Raw genomic sequence first — 20,399 nt, 5'->3', positions numbered from 1 at the left:
TTGTGGTATATCATTATGGTATTTTGTGTTTTCAATTGGTTTGATGCTCCTCATTTGATGGAAGGGAAATAACTAATTGAATGAAACCACCGTTTTTTGTGTCCTTGCATTCTGCGTAACTAGCTGGGGAGTGTCTAGAAAGGTGCTTTTTTTTATGATAAATAAAATAATATATGTATCATCGTGGGTTTCTCTGAGGATGCTGGCCACACTATTAACATATCTGATATGAATTGTTATGCATGCATATGTAATTAGGTTTTGATGGCGGTGGAGATGTCTGCAGCTCGTCTGAGAGTCATGTCAACAGTGTGTATTCTGTTTTTCTCTTCTATATTTTCTTCTTTCTTTTTTTTTTTTGACAGGACACAACGCCTCCACAGTTTGACAGCATGTGTAGCGTTTTAAAAGCCAGGCCGCTTTGCATAAAGTTAAGATGACTCTTTGTACCTCTTTTTCTGTGGGCTTCCTGGAATAGAAGCAAAATCGTCACCCGAGATCTGAAATAACATGACAGATGACAGACCTTTCAAAAGGGTTTTAAATCTATGTAAAAAAAAAAAAAAAAAGTATAATAATAATTTTCTCCTCCTCAGAAGTAATAAGGTGTGCTCTTACAGTGCTCATTCTTTTTTAGATTACAAAGCCCTCACAGATTGTTTCATCTTGATTCACATTTATTAATTTCTGATCGTCATCAGCAGGCAATGTCTGGAACAGAGACGTCTCAAAGTTTTATCTAAAGGAAAATCTCCTCTTCTTCTCGCGTCGTATATTGCATTGTGGTGCGTTATCTGTGCAATGTATAAACGGTCTGCTCCAAAAGATAATATATTCCACTGACCTCTCAACTCCCATTTCTGATGTCACCATGTCCTTGGGAATCCCGGCCAATCACAAGAGTTTTGCCTATTTCACCTAAAAAAACTCCCGCTTCTAATCCCAATCAATGGGTGCGTGAGGCGGTCGATAACGCACAGCTGTGCCTCGTTCTGCTTAATGCGGGGGGAGAATAATCAGTCTTCTTCTGGTGTTTTCCGGAGGGGGAAGCACAAAGCCAGGAGAAGAAGAAGAGGAATACCGCGGTTGTACCGTGGAGGTATCTCGTCTTTCATTCCGGTGCCATTTGCTATTCTTTTTACGTTCTCTGTTATCTGCTCTGCGCTCATTTCAAAAACACTTCTTACCCTCATCTGCAACAAACAGCTATTTAGAAAGACCCCCCCCAACACAAAAAAACACACCAAAAAAGCCGTGCCTGGTTTCAAGGCGTTGTAAGTCTAACATTCAAATCAGCGTACTTCTCAGAACTCCTCGACTCAATTACGAGTGAAGCTGGGTCTCTCCAAGTCACACTACGGCACTTTAACATGAAACCCCACTTTAATGGAACATGTGGGTGTTTTTCCCGGCGCGTACAAGCGAACGTGCTCGCCCTGAAATTGATGCTTGTTGTCTTTCTACGCTTTCACTGCGGTCTGGAGAGAACTGCGGGGGGATAAAAATGGCCTTTAATTAATGACGACGGCGGCGCAATGGACATTCACTGACCTGCCCTCTGACACAATGGCTACTCTTTACACGGAAAACTTGTTGCATTTATGAATTACACAGCAAATGGAAATTTACACTATAGCTTGTTTCTTCACTGGGTCTGAGATAAATATATCTGAGCATATACAAATTGTTAATACTGTTTTCTCTTATGTCGTTTATTGTTCCACAGGCATATATTATAGGAGGATTTGACACAGCTCTCGTACAGAGAACTGGTTGAAAATTCATAAACACACAGTAGTTAAATATTAGAAAAAGGGTTGCATTTCCCTGCCATTTAATATGATATTCTCCCCCAACAGGAAAATATGATCTGTGAATAAGAATAAATAAAATATAAATATCAATACAAATAATACAAAATATAAATTCAAAACCTCACAAAAATAATAAGGCCAATAATTGTTTGTATAAAAAAGACATAGAATAATGATATAACAATTCTATAGAAATGTATGGATACACATTTATATAATTTTTTATTAATCTTTTAATATAAAATTAAGGATTTATTCAGTTACTACAGATTATTTTTATCAACTGAAAATAAATATCTATAGTTAGTCAACACAATGATACTGGTACATTTGGTTGCATCTGTGTGTGTGTGTGTGTGTGTGTGTGTGTGTGTGCGTGTGTCTCGGGGTGTCTTGCTGTGTGTCCTCTGGTCTCCACGGCGACAGCCATGGCGGTGCTCGGCAGGTGTTCTCCGGGTCGGACCACCGCCGGGCCATGTCTGTCTTCTCTCTTTTTATCCAGAGCCTTCACCCCAGAGTCAGCCTCTATTCTGTAGCTAGAGGCAGGACTCCCCAAAGCCCAAAGGCTGTTGGTTCCGTCCCAACTTTCAACAGTCGTAGGCAACACATAACCTAAATCCTTCATTGCAGGTATCTGAATTCATTGTTAGCCACTTTGGATTAAGGCATGTGACTCAATAAATCACTCAATCAAATAGTGAATTGGTATTCCTCAAGATCACTGTGGCATCTTACCAGAACAATAAAAACATTCAAACACATGCAGACCATATTAAAAACTATCCAGACCGCAACTAAAGCTTGTTTAAACCACATATCAGTTAGGCATCACCTTATTCTGACTAGCGTCTGGATATTATAAAATAATAAATATATTAATAATAAACCCCAAGCTAGCTTCCAAAGTTCAGGCAGCCAGCTTGTTTCATCAGTCCTTCAGGTACTATTTGGCTGTTAGCGATTGCATTTCACTCACTCACACACACACACACACACACACACACACACACACACAAAAAATACTATGCTAATGGTCTGTTGCCATCTCATCCTTCCCCCTGTTTAAAATGGAGGACGAGGTAGATCCAGTAGAGATTATTTGTGTTTTTCGGAGGGTGCAGAATGTGATATTTCCATTTCCATGATGCCGCTCTTTGATTCGTCCTCCTCCTCCCTGTCACCGAGAGCACGGGAAGTCAACAAGTCTTAGTAAACACTTTTACTACTGCTAAAGCTGCTCCGCTCAGTGTGAGTGTGTGTGTGTGTGTGTGTGTGTTGAGTGTGGAGGGGGCATGCCGAGAGGCTGTTTCTCCTCGTTCCGGGCATCTGTAAACAAACACTACGACGGCAGCCCACCCCGCCGCACTCTGAGGTGGCACACTCTGAAGCGCACGTGAAGTGTGTGTGTGTGTGTGTGTGTGTGTGTGTATGTATGTGTGTGTCTGAGAACTCCTGTGTTTTTATTTATTTTGTATTTTTTTGTGGACATGGCATTCTTTCCCTCTCTCGTCCCTCGCCTATCGGGAGAGGAGAAGGAGCGAAGGAAGGGAGAGAGAGCAACGGAGTGAGAGAAAGAGAGAGAGGGAGGGAGAGAGAGAGCGATGGAGTGAGAGAGAGAGAGAGAGGGAGGGAGAGAGAGGGAGAGAGAGTAGTCACCAAATGCGATGTGTCTTGGCGATGGCTGATGAATTATTCCGTGTCTGGTTCCCGGGTGCCGGCGTTATCACAGAGCCCTCCACGCCACGCGTCTGACAGCGGTGACAAGACCCAGGAAAGATTTAGTGCTGACAAGTCATACTTCCACATAATGTATCTCCCTGGCCTGCCTCTTCCCGTGCCCCCCCCCTTGTTCACACACGCACACACACATTCATTGTGTGTGTGTGTGTGTGTGTGTTTAAGTGGGCCAGAGGGGAGGTCTTTGCTGGCCCCTTTCTGTGGCACAAAGAACCAGCAAGATCACACCGATGGAAGGCATGGGCACCATCTCAGATCTGTGTGTGTGTGTGTGTGTGTGTGTGTGTCTGCCCCTCATAGGTCCACACACAGGAGCCTGGTAGCGTGAGCCTTGGGTTTGTCGCACGCTATACTCCATTAGGGGGCTCTCCTGCTTAAGGAATGACTCCTCTCTCCTCCTCCCCCTCCTCCTCCTCCTCCCCCTCCAACAACGAATGTTCCCGGGCTAATACTTTCCCCTGTTTTGTCTCCACATCTCTCTCTCTCTCTCTCTCTCTCTCTCTCTCTCTCTCTCTCTCTCTCTCTCTCTCTCTCTCTCTCTCTCTCTCTCTCTCTCTCTCTCTCTCTCTCGTGTGTAGAAAAGGTCACGCATCGCCTACAGTGATGAGGTTCGCAACGAGCTGCTGGGGGACGACGCTGGCTCCTCCGAGAACCAGGTGAGCCACTAATCTGGGGCCCCTCCAGGGGTGGCTCCTGCGGCGTGGGTGGCTGACGGGGCCCCCGGGGTGGGGAGGGCGGGGTGGTGGGTCCCTCCTAGGGTCCATTGAGAGCCGCCGCCCACCGCCGCATAGTTGTCACCAAGTCACGCGGAAGGAACGCTGCTTAATGCAAAGCTGCCGGGGCCCAGAAGCCGGGGCCGTAGAGGGGCCCGGGGCCCCCGAAATATGGCAAGGAACGCATTGTGACCCACCCCACACACACACGCACTTTAAACTCGGAGGGGGGGAAAGTGGCGCAACACAATCGCTAAGCATTAAGTCTGCTTTGGCGCCGTTGAGAATTAGCCATACGAAGGAAATGTCTTTTTCCGCCAAATGATCTTTAAAAATCTTTTTATCATATTACTCTGCACAATTTTATATGATAAGTATCTCTAATGTTTCAACAATATAAAAGCAGAGAGTGATTGACATTTAATTTGAGTGTTGTGCATCAGCTCTTTAAACTCGGGGATACAAAACAACAAATGCTGAAAACGCTGCAATCTTCTCTCTCTGCTATTGTGACAACAATGACGGCAGAAAAACAACAGAAATTAGCCCCCTCAAAACAAGGCCCGTGATTTATTCACAGCAGTTATTAAAACCGCCCTGATGGGGGTGGAGGAGCAGAGAGAGAAATAAATGAAATAAAACGGCTATCTCCGAATCTGATCTTAATTGCCCCAAATCAGCCTCGTATAATTTTTCTTCTCTTTTTCACAAACACATATATATTGTTTTGAACAAATGTGTGAAGTGGCACATCAAAACGCCAGCGGATTGGTCTAGAGACGCTCTTCACTCTCTCACTCACCTGCACAGCTGCCAGTCAGAGCCAGCCGGTCTCAACTCTGACCATGCGTCCTTTGACTAATTATGCACCTTTACTGTAGTCTGTTCACAGTTACCGTCTTCCTAAAGCACACATGTATGCACACACATATATGCACCCATAAACAACAGCAGCATACACATGTTGATAAGAGTTCCTTGTCACGCGTGGTAGCAATGGGAAAAAAAATACTGAAAGGAAAAAATGGACAATAAAATGCAGATTTGTGCATTTAGTCCCTTGTCACTTTGCAGAAGTACAGTTAAATTATTCACAGTCAAGCTAAGCTAAATAAACTTCTCCCTTCTCCCTCTCTGTCTCTCTTTTTTGAACTCCTTCTGATTACCATTTCAATGCTGACCCGTGACCCTCACATCTTAGGAACATATGTATGGCTGAGCGGAGATGTGTAATTGATATGCATATTCTGGGATAAATTAGCGAGACGTCAGAGTGATTCTGGCGATTCAGTTCTCTCGGCGTTGGAGACGACGCTGCCGTCGCTGGCAGAGTTGTCAGGTTTTGAGACGGTGACGGCTTCCCATCTCAACCATGTCAAAGGAGCCCTCGGATAATGACCTGCGTTTCATTACACTTTTGTTTTCCTTTTCATTGAAGGGAAAATATGGATTATTCATAAACACAGAATGTACACAACTTTGAAGGGGAAAAACATTTGGTTAATTATTTATTCAGATTTGACAGGGATGCGATGGGTGGTATTCAATATTTTTTATTATTTAATTGGTAAATAGAAATTAACTTTGCCTTTTTTTAAAAACAATGCTCAATACAAGTTGTTTTTGTGTCAAGGATATTAGCACTGTGGCACTTCATAAGCGGTTCTTATGTGTACACGAACAAGCTGAGCATTGAGCTGTTCGTACATTTATTTAACTTTTTTGAGATTTTTTAAAATACAAAAAGATTCTTAAATACAAAAGCAGCAAAATAAGTGGTTATTATTCAGGACGGTTGATATTAGAAACTTTGTGACTGTAGTTATGTTTGGAAAAATAAATATACAGACTAGACCTTGTGTCCTTGGACAATAAAGTTATTTAAACCCCCCCCAGCCTAACAAATGATACAATATCTGTATATGTTTATTGAATGTTATTGTACAAAAAGATGTACGAAAAAAGTATCCAATATGCTGAAAAATATTGGACACAAAATGTAAAACAAATTAAATGGTGAGAAGTCTTATTTAAAAGATTCAGTGTTAAAAGGATCACTTCATATATTATGCTTTATGTGAATGATACATTTATGTATTTTTAAGCAATTGTTCTAATGAGTGATAGGCGCACAAAGACACAGCGCGCACACACACACACAGACGCACACACAAATTACTAAAGGTCAAGGGAATACGATTTGGGACTTAAAAATAATTAAGTGCACCTGCAAAATAAATAGATCAACAAATCTCCCACATCTCTAGCACAAATTCTTGATTTCTATAAACTAAAGAATCCTATCATATCTTTGCAGGAAGGGGAATGCAACCAATTTAAATTCCCTTTTTCGACTTTCTTATATTTTCTTTAATCAAACACATGGGAGAGGGCGACGTGTGTGTGTGTGTGTGTGTTTTGAAGGTGTGTGTGTGGGTAGGGAAGTTAAGGCTGGGCAAGGCGGTCAATTTAATTCCTGGCGATCTGAAAGGGGTCACGATCATTTGGTACAGGCCTGGCTCGGCAGATCATTACTAGCCCCCAATCCGCGGCTACACGGTAAGGATTTATACTTAAGTAAATGGGAAGCTGCCACCGAGTTCACAAACTGCCGCCTTGGCCCCTCCATAATGGCCAAAGGAGGGTTTAATAGAGTTGGGTATTTATTCGTTATCTGTGTGTGGACAGAGACTGATTTGGCGCTATCGCACTGTTTCTTATAATGCGCTGAGCTGCCTTCATAACACATGCTTCTTCCCTCATTCTTTTTTATTCCTTCTGCTGCAACACACACACCCGTAGATGTACACACAGTGACACACACACACATGCACGCTGGCATGTTCACACACATGCTCACAGGCGTGCACACACACGTGCAGGCGATAATGCACATGAATGTGTTCGCATGCACACGACACACACACACACTGGTGCATACACACCACAAAAGCTGCACACACACGTACACACACACACATACAAATGCTATATGGAATAGTTTCGATTTCAGTCACAGCAGAAGGCTTGGCCACCAGAGATACTGCTGGTTTCAGCCGGCATGGGCCAGATTTTACCCACTACAAAGGAAACAGATTACCACTTGTATCAAATTCTGTATTGGATTAAAAATAATCATTTGTTTGAAAAAAATAAAAATGCTGATTATCATAACAGAAAAGGAAATTGCGGCAGTGCAGTTTTTGAATACTGGCGAAGGAATCGCCAAAACACAGGAGCCTGTCGGTGGTGAGAGAGTAATTACAACAGCCACAAAACAATCCAGTGTTTACCGCTGTTACTGCGGAGCCAAGTCGGCTCCCGACTACGATGCCAAAGAAAAACAAAAAAAGATACAAAAAAACGCAAACCTAAAAAATGTGAGGAGAGAGGAGCCATTGTGCGGAGAAAACCCCACACATTGTGTCTGAGAATCCACTGAGCGGATTTGCAATCAGTGGAGCAGCACAAATGAGCTCCAGCGTGGATTGTTGAGGACTCATTGAGTCCGATTTCAGGGCAGAGGTGAAGGCTTTTGGGCCCGTTGAAGCCGCAAATGTTCTACTCTATGGTGTAGTTTTAAACTTTGGGCCTCTTCCGTAATATATGCTCTGGGGAGGCCATTTTGAGCTTTGTGTTCATAGACACAAGAAAGGGTTTGTCGACCCCTTGTACCTTTAGTCCTTTTTAAATAACAAGACAGCCTTTTTTAAAGCTTTTACAATTTTAATTTATATATTAAGGTGTTGGTGATTATTTATTTATTTTTAAACCCATTTTATATATATATATTTTTATATTTATTTGAGAAATTTCCTCATAATGGTCCAATCTTATTTTTTCTAAATTAGGGTTAAAGAAGAAATCTGTATTTGTGTTATGGTCACAAAATAAAAGTTGATTTATAACAAAGCATGAATGTCTCAAAAGCCGTCTATGTTAACATATTTTATTACTACCATTCCCATTTTTTTTTACTAAAATAGGAACAGTCAATAAACATCTTTGAAGTCATGACGTTCTTCTGAACATAGAGGAGGATGTGAACACTTTATAAGGCTATCCAAGCCATTAAAAAAAGAAAAATCCTCCCCTTTAAACCTCTCACACGACAATCAAGACCATAATTCATGGACGCTGTTCCTGAGTTCCGACCCGTTACCGCAGCAAACCCCTCCATCCTGTCGAATTCAGAGTGACCCGTCGCTACGGCGATGAGATGAGAGCGAGGTAATAGTGGCCGTGAGCCTCTCCTCAGATCACACAACCTTTAATCTCACACGAGAAATGACATAAAGAAAATCACCTGCAAAGGCTGACAAATTAAGAAGTGTATCCCTGCCCCCTGCACCCTCCCCCCCCCCCCTCCCCCTGCCCTGCCAAAAGTGCTCCAGCACCACCCCCACCCCCACCAACCACCCTCCCACCCATCATTGACTTTTCACGGCTCTCACTTATGAATTAGCTGGGGAAGCCCAAAACCTTTTAATTACAATTAAGGCTTGATGAAGAAGTAAATGGGATTATTGGCTTGCCTAGATTGGTCTAACTCGTTATCAAAGATGTGAGGGTTTTTTTCTTCTTTTCTCCCCGCCACGAGAATGGCAATGGCTGTCCCTTTCTACTTCTCTTTAGATAACCCATTCTCTTTCATCAGAAATGAATAGCTAATGCCCCGATTCATATTTCATGATCCTTGGCTGTCCCCAAATAAGCATGTTATGTATTTATGTATATATGTATACGTGGCTGGCCTCACATGCCTCCGTGTGCGTCGTCCGCCCAGCGGGCGTCTGTGTCGAGATACACAATGTACATGAAATATTGACAAGTCATCAGGGTTGATGGACAGCAGGGGAGGAAGTGGTTGTATTTCTGTTTTCGGCGGCGTATCAGACTGTGTGATGCCTCTTCCTTGATGTTGCTAGTTGAGACGCGGGGAGCGGAGCGATCCCTTCCGATGCTTTCTGTAATTTGACAGCCGCATCACTTGATCTTTTGTTTGTTCCAAATATCGGCGTGCGAGTGGCGTGTTTAGCTTCGTTTAATTCGTTTGTCGTGCAGGCTTTTTCCTATCCAAACCAAACGCTGAAAACACGCAAACGGATAAATCGTCAAGGTTAATTCCGTACGCAAACGCAAAGGGCTGATCTCCCTCCTGCCTCCTGTCATTCTCTTTTATCTGTTTATCACTCTGCCTCTATTTCCCTTTCCTCTCTCTCTTCCCTCCCCTGTCTTTGGCTTTGGCGTGGCAGCTGATAAAGTTACGCGAGGAGGTAAGTCACTCACCGTTTGTTTCTGCCTTCCTATTGGCCCTCGACCTTCACTCGCCCTCCACAGAACGGCTGCGGGCCTTCTGTTGTTCTACACATGGCACGCTGCCCCCCCCCCCCCCCCCCCCAACCCCAAGCACTAATTAATTACCCTGGTAATTAATTAACGATGTTTACGGTCTCCATCCATGATGTGCACTCATTTTGTTAATTTATTTCCGATACCCCCTTTGGAACACAAACATTTAGACATAGGTCATACAGTGGTGAAGAGCAGGGTGATGATTATGAATCCTGAGTGCAGAGCAACAGTGTTAGTGTAGGAGTACGTGTTTCTTTAACTGTTTGGAACGCAGCCTCAGCATTCACTTCTGATTCAAAACATGGTGCTCAGTTCCCCCGCACAAATTTCCCATCTATCCCGCTGAGCCCTTAGATTGCAACCGGTGGGTCAAGGCGATAAAAGATCTCAAGTTCATTCCAAAATGTACCACAGGGCTCATTACCGGAACAATCAGGAATTCTAGCCGCTTGCCTCGCTCTCCCAGTCCCTTTGCAGTGCCGTTTAAATACAGAATGTTCAGGCTGCGTTCCAATCGGAAAAAACAAACCTCCTTCACGTACGCCCGCGCCTTATTGAAATTTCGCTCAGTCCTCGGAATTCTGAATTGTAACACTGCCCATAACGCGGTCGCTATCTTCACACAGAATTAAAAACTGCACTGCCTCAGTCTCTAGGTGAGCATGCGCAGTGGCAGTAAACACAGAGCTGAAACTTGTGGATTTGTTTGTTTGTGGGCGCTATTGGAAAAAAGCCCAGGCAGTTTGTCTGCGCTCTCAAAGATACAGCTGTGGGCTCCTGCTAAACACGCGTTTGGAATGTGATGGATGTCAATTGATCCCCAGCTACTGTTTTTTTTAATGCGTATAACTGATCTGGACGTGTCAACAATCAACCTGGGCTGCTAACAACAGGCAAAATCCTTTGCGGAACAACAGAACCCACAAACTGATTATCTGCCAAAAGTCAGCTACTTGCTTGATGGCTCGTCGCTGTTATTTATCAATTTTCAAATCAGTTTGAAACATTAGTGGTATAATGTTGACAACCTGATTTCAATAAACCTAACTAATTTAGGTTCATTGAATTCAGGGGGTCAACATTACCTAACGTTGTTTTGTAGCTTTTGCTATTTCATTCATTACCAACATCCCACATCTCCATGACCACACAATAGTTTGGCATGTCTGCAGCAGCAAAAATGACCTATTCACAGCAGCAAAAATGACCACTTAGACCAGACCGGGGGTCTGAATTGAAAGCACTTTTGCTCAAAGAAACCGTCTGTATACATTGTTTCTCGCAGCAGACCAATACGTTCTAGGGGCGCAAGCTATGTGGTCATGCCAACCACCAACAGTAAACCGACATCCGTTTCCCTTTACATCAAATCCTTTCCATTATTTACCACCAGGGTTTCCCCCCAGCCCGTGGATCAGGGGCCCAGACCCTTGGCGGGGTGCTTCCTGTTTGCGGGGGACCACGTGGTATTATCTGCTGTTATTGAACCAACTCTTCGCCAGCATCGCATCCCTCCATCCAACTCTCTGTTCCTTCTCCATGTGAATCAAAGGCTGGCGGCACGTACACACACACACACACACGCGCGCGTGCGCTTCAAGAAGAGCAAAAAAAAAACGATACCCTTTTTATTTTTTTATTTCTTTCAGCTGGAAAACATGTTTAAATATTTAGCACTTATATTCACAGCTGTTTGACACTTGTAATTCCTCGTATTACAAGTCCCAAACATACGGCGGCAAAGATCACACGGTCGCCCCCGAAACGCAGCCGTCATGGTTATTCACTTTGACTCTCTCCCCCGCCCTCATTGAAATAATAAGGAAATCATCTGAACTTTGGAAAATGGCGATAGTAACCGTCTGTGTTTGATATTGGAAGAAGAGGGGAGAGAGAGAGTTTCTTTTGAGCTGCAGCTGTGTTGATCCGGGGGGGTGTGTGTGTGTGGGGGGGGGGTGCCGTTAATAACTTTGCACCGCCGAGTGTTTCCCTGCACTAAAAGGCACAACAAAAAAACCTCATTTTGGCGGCTTCTAAGAAGGTCTTTGTTCAGAATGTAGGTGTCAGATAAAAAGGCATACATTCATAAACAAGTGAGAGGGCTTCACGCCGGTGAACCTACGAGACGCGCCATTATGCTTCTTTATTGCATTGTCGCTGGAAGACTGCCGCACCGGATGACGAGATACCATTTCGATAAGATCCTGGCTTGTTTTTTTCCTCTTTTTTGAGAAGCTTGAGGCAAGCAGTCCTCACGTGCGTCACGCTCAATGTAGGGGTGTGAGTGTGTGTGTGTGTGTGTGTGTGTGTGTTGGTGTGGGGAGGCTACTTTATCTAAGTGGATTGTTCCATATGTCCTCATATCGTCCTTCCCTCGGGCCCCTTCAAGGAGATCCGTAGGGGTCGAGCCTCAATACATACTGTAGGAGCTGTTCGTTTTGGAAACGTCGGCCATTTTACATTCTCCTCTCTCTGATTGTGCTGAAGCTTTCCTGTTGGGGAGTGTTATTATTGATGGAGGCTGTTTCCTGTAGGAGGGGAGTTTGTTGATAACTGGGGAACGCAATCCTGGAAGAGCGCTTGGCACTTTCATTTCCTTTGGAAATTGTTTGTTCTTGGAACGGAAAATCATGGAATTGAAGGGGAACCTAGACTGATTGGTTGATTGATTTGATTGATTGATTGAATGAGATGATGGATGGATATTGATCGGCACCATGTCCACAGATGGAAGCCATGGATGTTGAACAAATCTTGTAAACCAGCATAATATATGTCTAAATAACATTTTGTTTGCAACTTTAGAAAGAGCAGTCGCTCGTCATTTCGAACCGGTTTTGTTCATATCGCTGGTTAATTTGCAGCGTCACTGGCGTCGGTGGAACAGGATGTGTGGTGGGTGTTCGGGGAACGCGATCCAACCCTTTTTTTTTTTTTTTTTTACCTTTTGTTTATGTTCCAAAAAACGGTACAAACCGGTACAAACCTGTTCCCCGGCAGGAGTCCCGTTGTTTTTCGGCAGAAGGTGGTGTTTTTCTTTTTGTCAAAGCGACACCACAGACATCAGTACCGACTGGCAACATCTGAAACGGGCTGCATTGTGTTTTCAGTTTTAATTAAACAAGTTGTTTGCCCGCTACTTTTCACAATGTCACCCCCTCATCTCTCCAGTAGGCAGGGGTCGTCCAGCGTACCATCCCCGGAGATGTGCAAGGCGAACCCTCACCCCTTCCTTCAGGTGTTGTCACCGTCAAACCCCGAGACGTGCTATTCTAATGATCACACGCACATATGGTGTTACCGCCACCAGCCAGCCAACGCCGCCACCCCCCCCACGCAGCTCTCTCTCTCTCTCTCTCTCTCTCTCTCTCTCTCTCTCTCTCTCTCTCTCTCTCTCTCTCGCGCTCTCTTGCTCTCGCTCTCTCTGCCCTGAAAGACAACAGAATGGGGTAGAATACGGAGGGAAATTCAGGGGGGTGGGGGAGAGAGGGGGGGGCAGCTTTGAAGTGGCTTCCTGTCGCAGCTCGTCTGCCGGCCGCCGCAGCGAGACGTGTCACCTTTGCCGAGGGGGAGTTGGGGGAAGAGCGGTGTTCCGAATGGTAATGATAACATGCTAATCACCGCAGCGCTTTGAAGCCGCCACCACCACCAGCTCCACCACCGCCGCCGCCGCCGCCACCGCCGCCACCGCCACGGAGCACTTCTACTGTCAGTATCTCGGGCTGCCGCGCGCTTCCGGGCGCCCGCGCACACACCGCCGCGCCAACCGCGGTCGAGGTGCATTAGCTTAAGCATTGCATGCCAATACGCTACCCTCGGTTGTTCCAGAGGGGCTCATTAAAAGACCTCAAGCCCGGCACCCCCTCTCCTCTCCCAGTAGCGGGGAAGAGCTACGGCTAATGCTAACACCGCCGGTGCGATTGCCAAACCCAATATTCCTGCACAAGCATCTTCACAAACGCCAACCCTACGTCGTCTCCTGATGCCAGCCGCCCATCAACCGGTCGTCCAACCAGCCGTCCACCCACTCAGTCATTCCAACAGCCATCCATCCATCCACCCATCTCTCAAACCATCCATCCACCCACTCACTCACTCACCCAGCCACCCATCCTTCCAACCATACATCCATCCACCCACCCATTTCTGCCAGTCCTTCAACTATTAAAACACATCACTGCAATTTTAAATGACATCTGTCAGTGGCGAGAAGGGAAAGAAATGAGAGCTAGCAAGGGAAGATGAGGCAGGTCTCTTTCTTTATCACCTCATCCTTCCATCTCTTCACCCCAGTTCTACCCTCACTCTCTCTATTTCGTTCCCCGTCTCTCTCTTCCCCTCTCCCTCGCCTCCATCTCTTCCTTTCCCATCCCTCTCTGATTGTCAAACTTTCAAAAAGTGTCATTGACTTGTTTCCCTCTTTCTTATTTTGTGTCTCAGTTTGGTTTCCTCTGAGTGATTATCGGGTCTGCGTGTGTGACAGCCGGAGATTGATCCCGCCCCTCTGCCGCCTCCTCATAGGCTGATCAGAAGCCGCCTCCTGTCAATCATCTGCTTGTTTTTCAACGTTCAAGCTAGTCACCTCTGATAGTTCAGAATGCGTTAACATTAGGAAATCAGAAGGGTCATCAAAAATGTCGGGAGATGTTTGAGTTGGGAACTGCAGAATATTTGTTTTGGCAGTTTGGAATGGCAGCGTAAAATAAATGTGCTGTTCATTGGGGGTGACCTTGGTAAAAAACCTTCTTGTTTTTTTCACACAAAACCAGATCATCCAATGTAGGTCATCATTACCCTATTGATTATATTAGTTACATAAAATGGTGCCTAAAGATTGCAGGGTTGTACATATTTCTAAAATCTGTGAAATATTTGGATTCCTTGGAGCTCAGAAAGGATTTGCGTACATTTGAAAAGGATATAAGCCGGCTTTTATTAAAACAGGTCATAAAGGTTAAGATATTTTGTAAGGAGGAAAGTGAAAAAGATGCATTATACAATTCCGACCGAGCGGAGTGCTTCTGTTTACTGTTTCAATGAGAAAATGATCTGTATACAATTGGATAGATGCACATAAAACATAAAACTAGGGCTTTTCCTATTTTTTTACTTCTATATGATTAGCCCATACCAAACAGGTCAATTGTATTAATCATACCGTGGCTGGAGTTTATATGGAAACACCTTAATACTAAATGGCTCTCCATGTATTCCGATCCCATGCCTGCACTGTCCCATTCATCAACAACCCGTTTTCATTATCATCTTCATTTGATTTACCTAGGACGCTACAATAAAGGTAACCAAACAAAGACATATTTAAGGGCAACAGAGAAACGCGAGCCTTTATCTGCACACCTTCATATATGAACCCTGTGTCAGGCCTGCTATGTTGATGCACTGACTGGGTAATTGGCTGCGGAGGATCCACGCAGACATGGGTAATAAAAGAAGATGTCACATCTTCTGCAGAACGCTCCAAGGCCATCGATTAAACGCTGGGGCTTTTCTCGTGCATCTGCGTGCGTCGTGGAGGAATCCAGCGGTGGGAAACAAACAGAAACAAACTCCTTGTGTGTTTTTCGACTGCGATATTGTCAGCGACCAGAACTTTTTCCATCAGAAGGGCCCGTGGTTTCTCTCCAGAGACCTCGGCAATAAACTTGATGCACATTTAAAAAACAGCCCCAATAAATAAACAATTCAATGTTCATGAGAGCCGGCATTCCTTGATGCATCTCATAATCCAGGGCTTTTAATGGACAACCTTGTCCATTGTTGATCGCCATGAATAAGGCAACGGAAGCGAGGGGACCAGGGTGTGAGATTCTTGTGGTGGAGAGACATTCATCATGCCGTCTTTTGCTCGATTATAGATATGAAGTCGACCCCCAGTGGAGGCTCTACTACCTGATTTAGTGCTCGTGTTTATTTTCTTTATTTTTTGTGCATGAAATGAAGCCAAAGCAGTCTTTGCTTTAGCGTGATACGATTAGATTTCATACGTCTATCGTCCAAACTTGGGGTCAAGTGGGTCCGGTCAGGGCCAGCCCGGCCCTCCTGGATCTCTCTCTCTCTCTCTCTCTCTCTCTCCCTCTCTCTCTCTCTACGCGGGGAGTGTTCCAGCACTGCTTTGTTCTGTTGAGGTTGTTGCATTGAACGGCTCTGAGGCGATGCATTCGGTATGGGTACCTGAGAGGGACATATAAGTAGAGAGAGAACTGTTGAAGCTGACTCACTGGTCAAGGCTTTGGCCACGAAGCAGACACATTATATTCCCCATCGAGTAATATCACCATGAATACATCGGTGTGAATAGATTCATATTGAACTCTGTGTTATCTTTATTATTATTATTATTTATCTTTTTCAAGCTATATCCTTGAAATTTAAACCTAAATTTTATTATATAACCGACCAGAGGAGGTGAGGATGCAATGGGAGAGATGGACCTTAATAGCACACGTGCTCCACACACACACGTTCTTCTCATGCACACACCGTGACAGTGATGCAGTTTACAGGTTGAGCCTGCAATGGTCTCTTGTTGTTACCACGACAAAGACCGTTGTTCACCGCCAGGGACTCTGCATTAATGTCACCACCACCTCGTCTGTGTGTCTCACTGCCTGCTTGTCTCCAAATCTGCCTGTATGTCCACCTGCCAAACTGCTCTGTTTTTTTCTGTACCAGTATGCCTGGCTGTCTTCCCAGCTGTCTGTCTTTTTCTCTATCCATCCATACGTCCATAACCCCTTGTTCAACAGGTTTTGCCTCCTCAGTAATGATGAACTGTCAGTCGGGTTTGCATTTTGTATCAGTTTGGATCCTTGTAACTTTATTGGTACCTCTGTGTGGTTACAGAGAGCCCATCTACTGGACAACACAGAGAAGCTGGAGAGATCTTCCAGGAGGCTGGAGGCTGGGTACCAGATCGCCGTGGAGACTGGTAAGTCCACTGGAGCTGTGTGTGTGTGTGTGTGTGTGTGTGTGTGTGTGTGTGTGTGTGTGTGTGTGTGTGTGTGTGTGTGTGTGGCGCGTGTGTGGCGCGTGTGTGTGTGTGTGTGTGCGTGTGTGATGTTCAACTGTGGGTGTGTGGTACACAGTGATGCATATATACGTTTGTGTGGGTGTATTTCTGTGAAGGATTTGGGTGAGGGGGGGGTTAGTTGATGTGGGGTAAGATAGTGGTGGAGAAGAGCGAGCGACAGCAGATTGTCTTGCTCATACACAGACCTGTGTGTGTGAGTGTAATTGTGTATTTGGTGGGGGGAGTGTGTGTGCGTGTGTGTGTGTGTGTGTGTGTGTGTGTGTGTGTAGGGGAGCTTGGTATGATGGGGTTTGGGAAAAGAAATCCCACCTCGTGCCTTGACGACTGGTGACATTTTCAGGGGAACATCAAAGATGAGGGAGAGAGAGGGAGAGGTGTATGGACGACATAGTGAGCTCACATCCTTTCCTCCCCCCCTCCCCCCACCACCCCAAGAAAATTCATGCATTTATTTCTGGGGCTACTAGTGTGTCTGTGTTGCATTTGTCTGTTCGCATATGTGTTTGCGGATGTGTTTGTGTCTGTTTAGGGATGTGCATGTGTTTATGTGTGTGTGTGTGTGTGTGTGTGTGCGTGCTCAGAGGTGAGTCTGTTTGCCTGTGTGTGTTTGTGTGTGTGTGTGTGTGTTTGTGAGCGTGTGATTTTCTTGCATGCTTGCAGACAGCAGGTCTATGGAAATAACCAGAGTCAGCGTTCCTCCGGAAGAAAATAAACATCAACTGTAATAACAGCCTCTAAATAAACCATGTCTGAAAAAAAGCTAAAGACAATCAGACACAAATCATGTTTTTTTCCCCTCGCTTGTTATCAAGGTAAGGTTATATCTTAAAATAGGAGAAAAAGGCTAATTTCGAACTTGAATAGATTGAAGCAGTTAGCATATTTCCCGTGTCTCTCTCGTGTTGTCAGTCCTCTCGCATTATGGAGGCAGAGCGTATTCCTCAGAGAGAAATCAAAGCCCCTTCTTCAAGTATCAACCGCCGTTCTCGGCTTTCCGATGCAGTTTCCAAAAGTTTGTCAATTTACACTATAATAGGGAGGTGGCTGGCTCACAGATTTAATAATTCAAGTCAAGGCAGGGTTGCACGCAGGCCACCAGCTTTTCATGTTCTTTCCGGGGCCCGCATTCACATATTCATAAATACAATATGCAATACCCGGGCCCCTAAAAAACCCAAAAGTGTTGTTTTCAGACGCGCCTTCCCAATCCTGATCCCGCCTCGCTTACGATCCCGATCGCGCCATATCCGCTCTCTCCTCCTCTGTGGCGTGCTGGTTCCTGCGCGAGCCGCAGCCTTCAGCCCCGAGCTCCGCCGTGTGTTTTTGCAGTCGAGCGGGCGGGTTTATGATGTGGTGACACCGGAGCCGGGGCGGGGTCGCAGGTCACGGACCGGCCACAGCGTCGGCGGAGAAAGGCTACCTCCAGGGCGCCGAGGCTTCCCTTCCAGCCCGAGCCCCGTCCGGGCGCCCTCTGAACCCTCCGCCGGAGCCCTCCGCATGGCTAGCTTAGAACAATGTTGTTTGACGCCGGGACCCCCCCCCCCCGCTATTCGCTCATACTTGGCCCCCGTGCGGCTCCTGCTGTGGACGGCGCGTTCTTCGGGAAGCCCTTGAGTCGCGGGGTTTAATCCCTGACCTCTTGTCTTCCCCCTGGCCGCCCGGCGCACCGCCCCGCGCTCCGCTGCACACCCTGAACACACTCTGGGTCGGGGGGACGCGCCGGGCAGACGAAGGCCTCACAACACACTGGCTCCGGCAGTGTTGCAGCGGCACCACTGCTCGTTTGGATGGGTGTGGTTTATTATCAACTATCAATCCCCTAACTGTGTATACGTTTCTCAGTGTATATATGTGGTTATATTTATATACACAAAGATAGAGAAATAGATATTTCATTTTAAACAGTTTTGATGGCAATTGATAATAAATCACAACAATCAAAAAAGAGCAGTGGTATCATGAATATATATGTATATATATATATATATATATGTTAACATTCATTTGAGTCTATGTTCATACATCCATGAACTCATCCACCTATATGCTTGTGTATATATCTGGTTGGTTGGTTGGTTAAAGGTCTCCAGTCAGACTGGTGTATTTGTGTCCTTGCTAACCACTACAGCTCTGAGACGGATGCTCCCAGCACAGGGAGGCTAAAACGGTCGTTAGAGCAGAAATTCAAAGGTGATCGTCTCTGTTCTCCACTGTGACGGGGGTGGGGGGGGTGGGGACGCACTGTAGGGAGAGGGGCATTTTCTATTTCAAAGAAGTAGATGTGGAACAAAGACTTTCTCCTTTTTACATTCATTTTTCCTCTGCCCGTCAACGGTGAGATGTCTATCACCAGGCACTACGGGGCCACATAGAAGAATAAGAATGACAAAAGTTAATATAATCATTTATTATAAGCTATGTTATTTACTTAATTCATTATTTGACTTTTTATCTACCAATTTGCACATCTACTTTTTACTCGCTTTATATCTGTTTATATATATTCTCATCCGTATTTATCACACAAAGGGTTTGCCAAAAGGCGTTGCAAGCCGTCCAATTGATGAGGATCCCAGGGAGATATTTACCACCGGCTCCCCCCCCTCTTGAATCTAGCGCTCCTCTGTTTGTCTCATAAATAAAGTATACAACTTCATCAGCTTGTAGCGCGCACACTTTAAAGGGCCCCTGCGTTAGTGCGGCGTGGACCCCAGGGCTAACCCTGTTAAAGACGCTCCAAATGGGATGGGAGGGGATGCAGTGAGGGGGGGGGGGGGGGGGGGGTTGGGGGCAGATGCCCAAATTTGGAGGCAGGCCTGGTCTGTAATCAGAGACTTGGTAGCTTTCAGAAAAGGTTCTTGAGGAGGTTGAATGATCTTTCGATTGCTTATTTGCAAATGGACTGCAGCAATGAAAATGTCAATATTCGTCTCTGTTCTTCTGTAGGATATTTAATTTTGAGATGATTATCTTTTGAGTTAAGTATCTGTTTTAATGATTATTGCAGACGATAGTCCACTGATACCATATAGAGATTTAGTTTCATAAACTGTTTTGCACACAGTAATTTGACCTGCTGTAGCTGTATAATTATTTGATCTCCATCGTTCAGTTACTCTTTGCAGTTCATAAATACCTGACCGTACATAACTAAACATACTTTATAAATCAAACGTTTACATATATACCTAAAGGGTTTACACACTAAACAGACCATGTTGCTACTGATTCTACCGATTCTGGTGTTTAAAACATGCGTAAAAGTGTAAAACAAGACTGCTTCACTAGTTTTGACTCCTGTGGCTGTACACTACTTTAATTATGTTCAAGCCGTATGTTTGTATTTTTTACGAAGAGCAGGGGTCGAGGCAGTTTTAATGAAATTCAGAATTCTCCATGTTCATTAATTTTGAAATATTGTGTGTAGCCTTTCATACCTATTCCAAGAGATTGTCCATTACCAAGTAAGATGAGTGAACCAAGCTGGGTCAAGGCACACAGGAGAGGAACTTTTGAGAACGAGTTATTATTATTCATGTTACAAAAGAAACAAGAAACAAATAATTGCAAAAAGAAAAAAAAAAACTCCAAACAATACTTCTTGACGATCTAAGATCAACAGATGCTGAGCAAGTCCCCCTTTTTCAAATCCTGTCATCGTGAACTTTTAAAAGGTTGCTTAATCACACCTCATTCATTCTTCTCACTGCAAACCATACACACACACAC

At 44.9% G+C, this 20,399-nt stretch overlaps 1 protein-coding gene across 2 annotated transcripts in view; it reads left to right on the top strand.

The window, feature by feature from the left end:
- Window positions 1–18,154, top strand: part of vti1a (vesicle transport through interaction with t-SNAREs 1A) — a 36,575-nt gene extending 18,421 nt beyond the window's left edge. The window contains exons 4-6 of one of the 2 annotated variants that reach the window (XM_060035969.1): window positions 4,130–4,207; window positions 9,520–9,540; window positions 16,484–18,154. In XM_060035969.1, coding sequence (XP_059891952.1) covers window positions 4,130–4,207; window positions 9,520–9,540; window positions 16,484–16,792 — 408 coding nt within the window. In that variant the 3' untranslated portion in view covers window positions 16,793–18,154. The remainder of the gene's footprint in view (window positions 1–4,129; window positions 4,208–9,519; window positions 9,541–16,483) is intronic. The other variant, XM_060035970.1, reaches the window with a different exon arrangement.
- The last annotated feature ends 2,245 nt before the right edge of the window (window positions 18,155–20,399 follow it).

The sequence above is a fragment of the Gadus macrocephalus genome, chromosome 18, assembly GCF_031168955.1.
Source record: "Gadus macrocephalus chromosome 18, ASM3116895v1".
In the NCBI taxonomy this organism is placed as follows: domain Eukaryota; kingdom Metazoa; phylum Chordata; class Actinopteri; order Gadiformes; family Gadidae; genus Gadus; species Gadus macrocephalus.
This window is presented reverse-complemented; position numbering and strand designations above follow the sequence as displayed.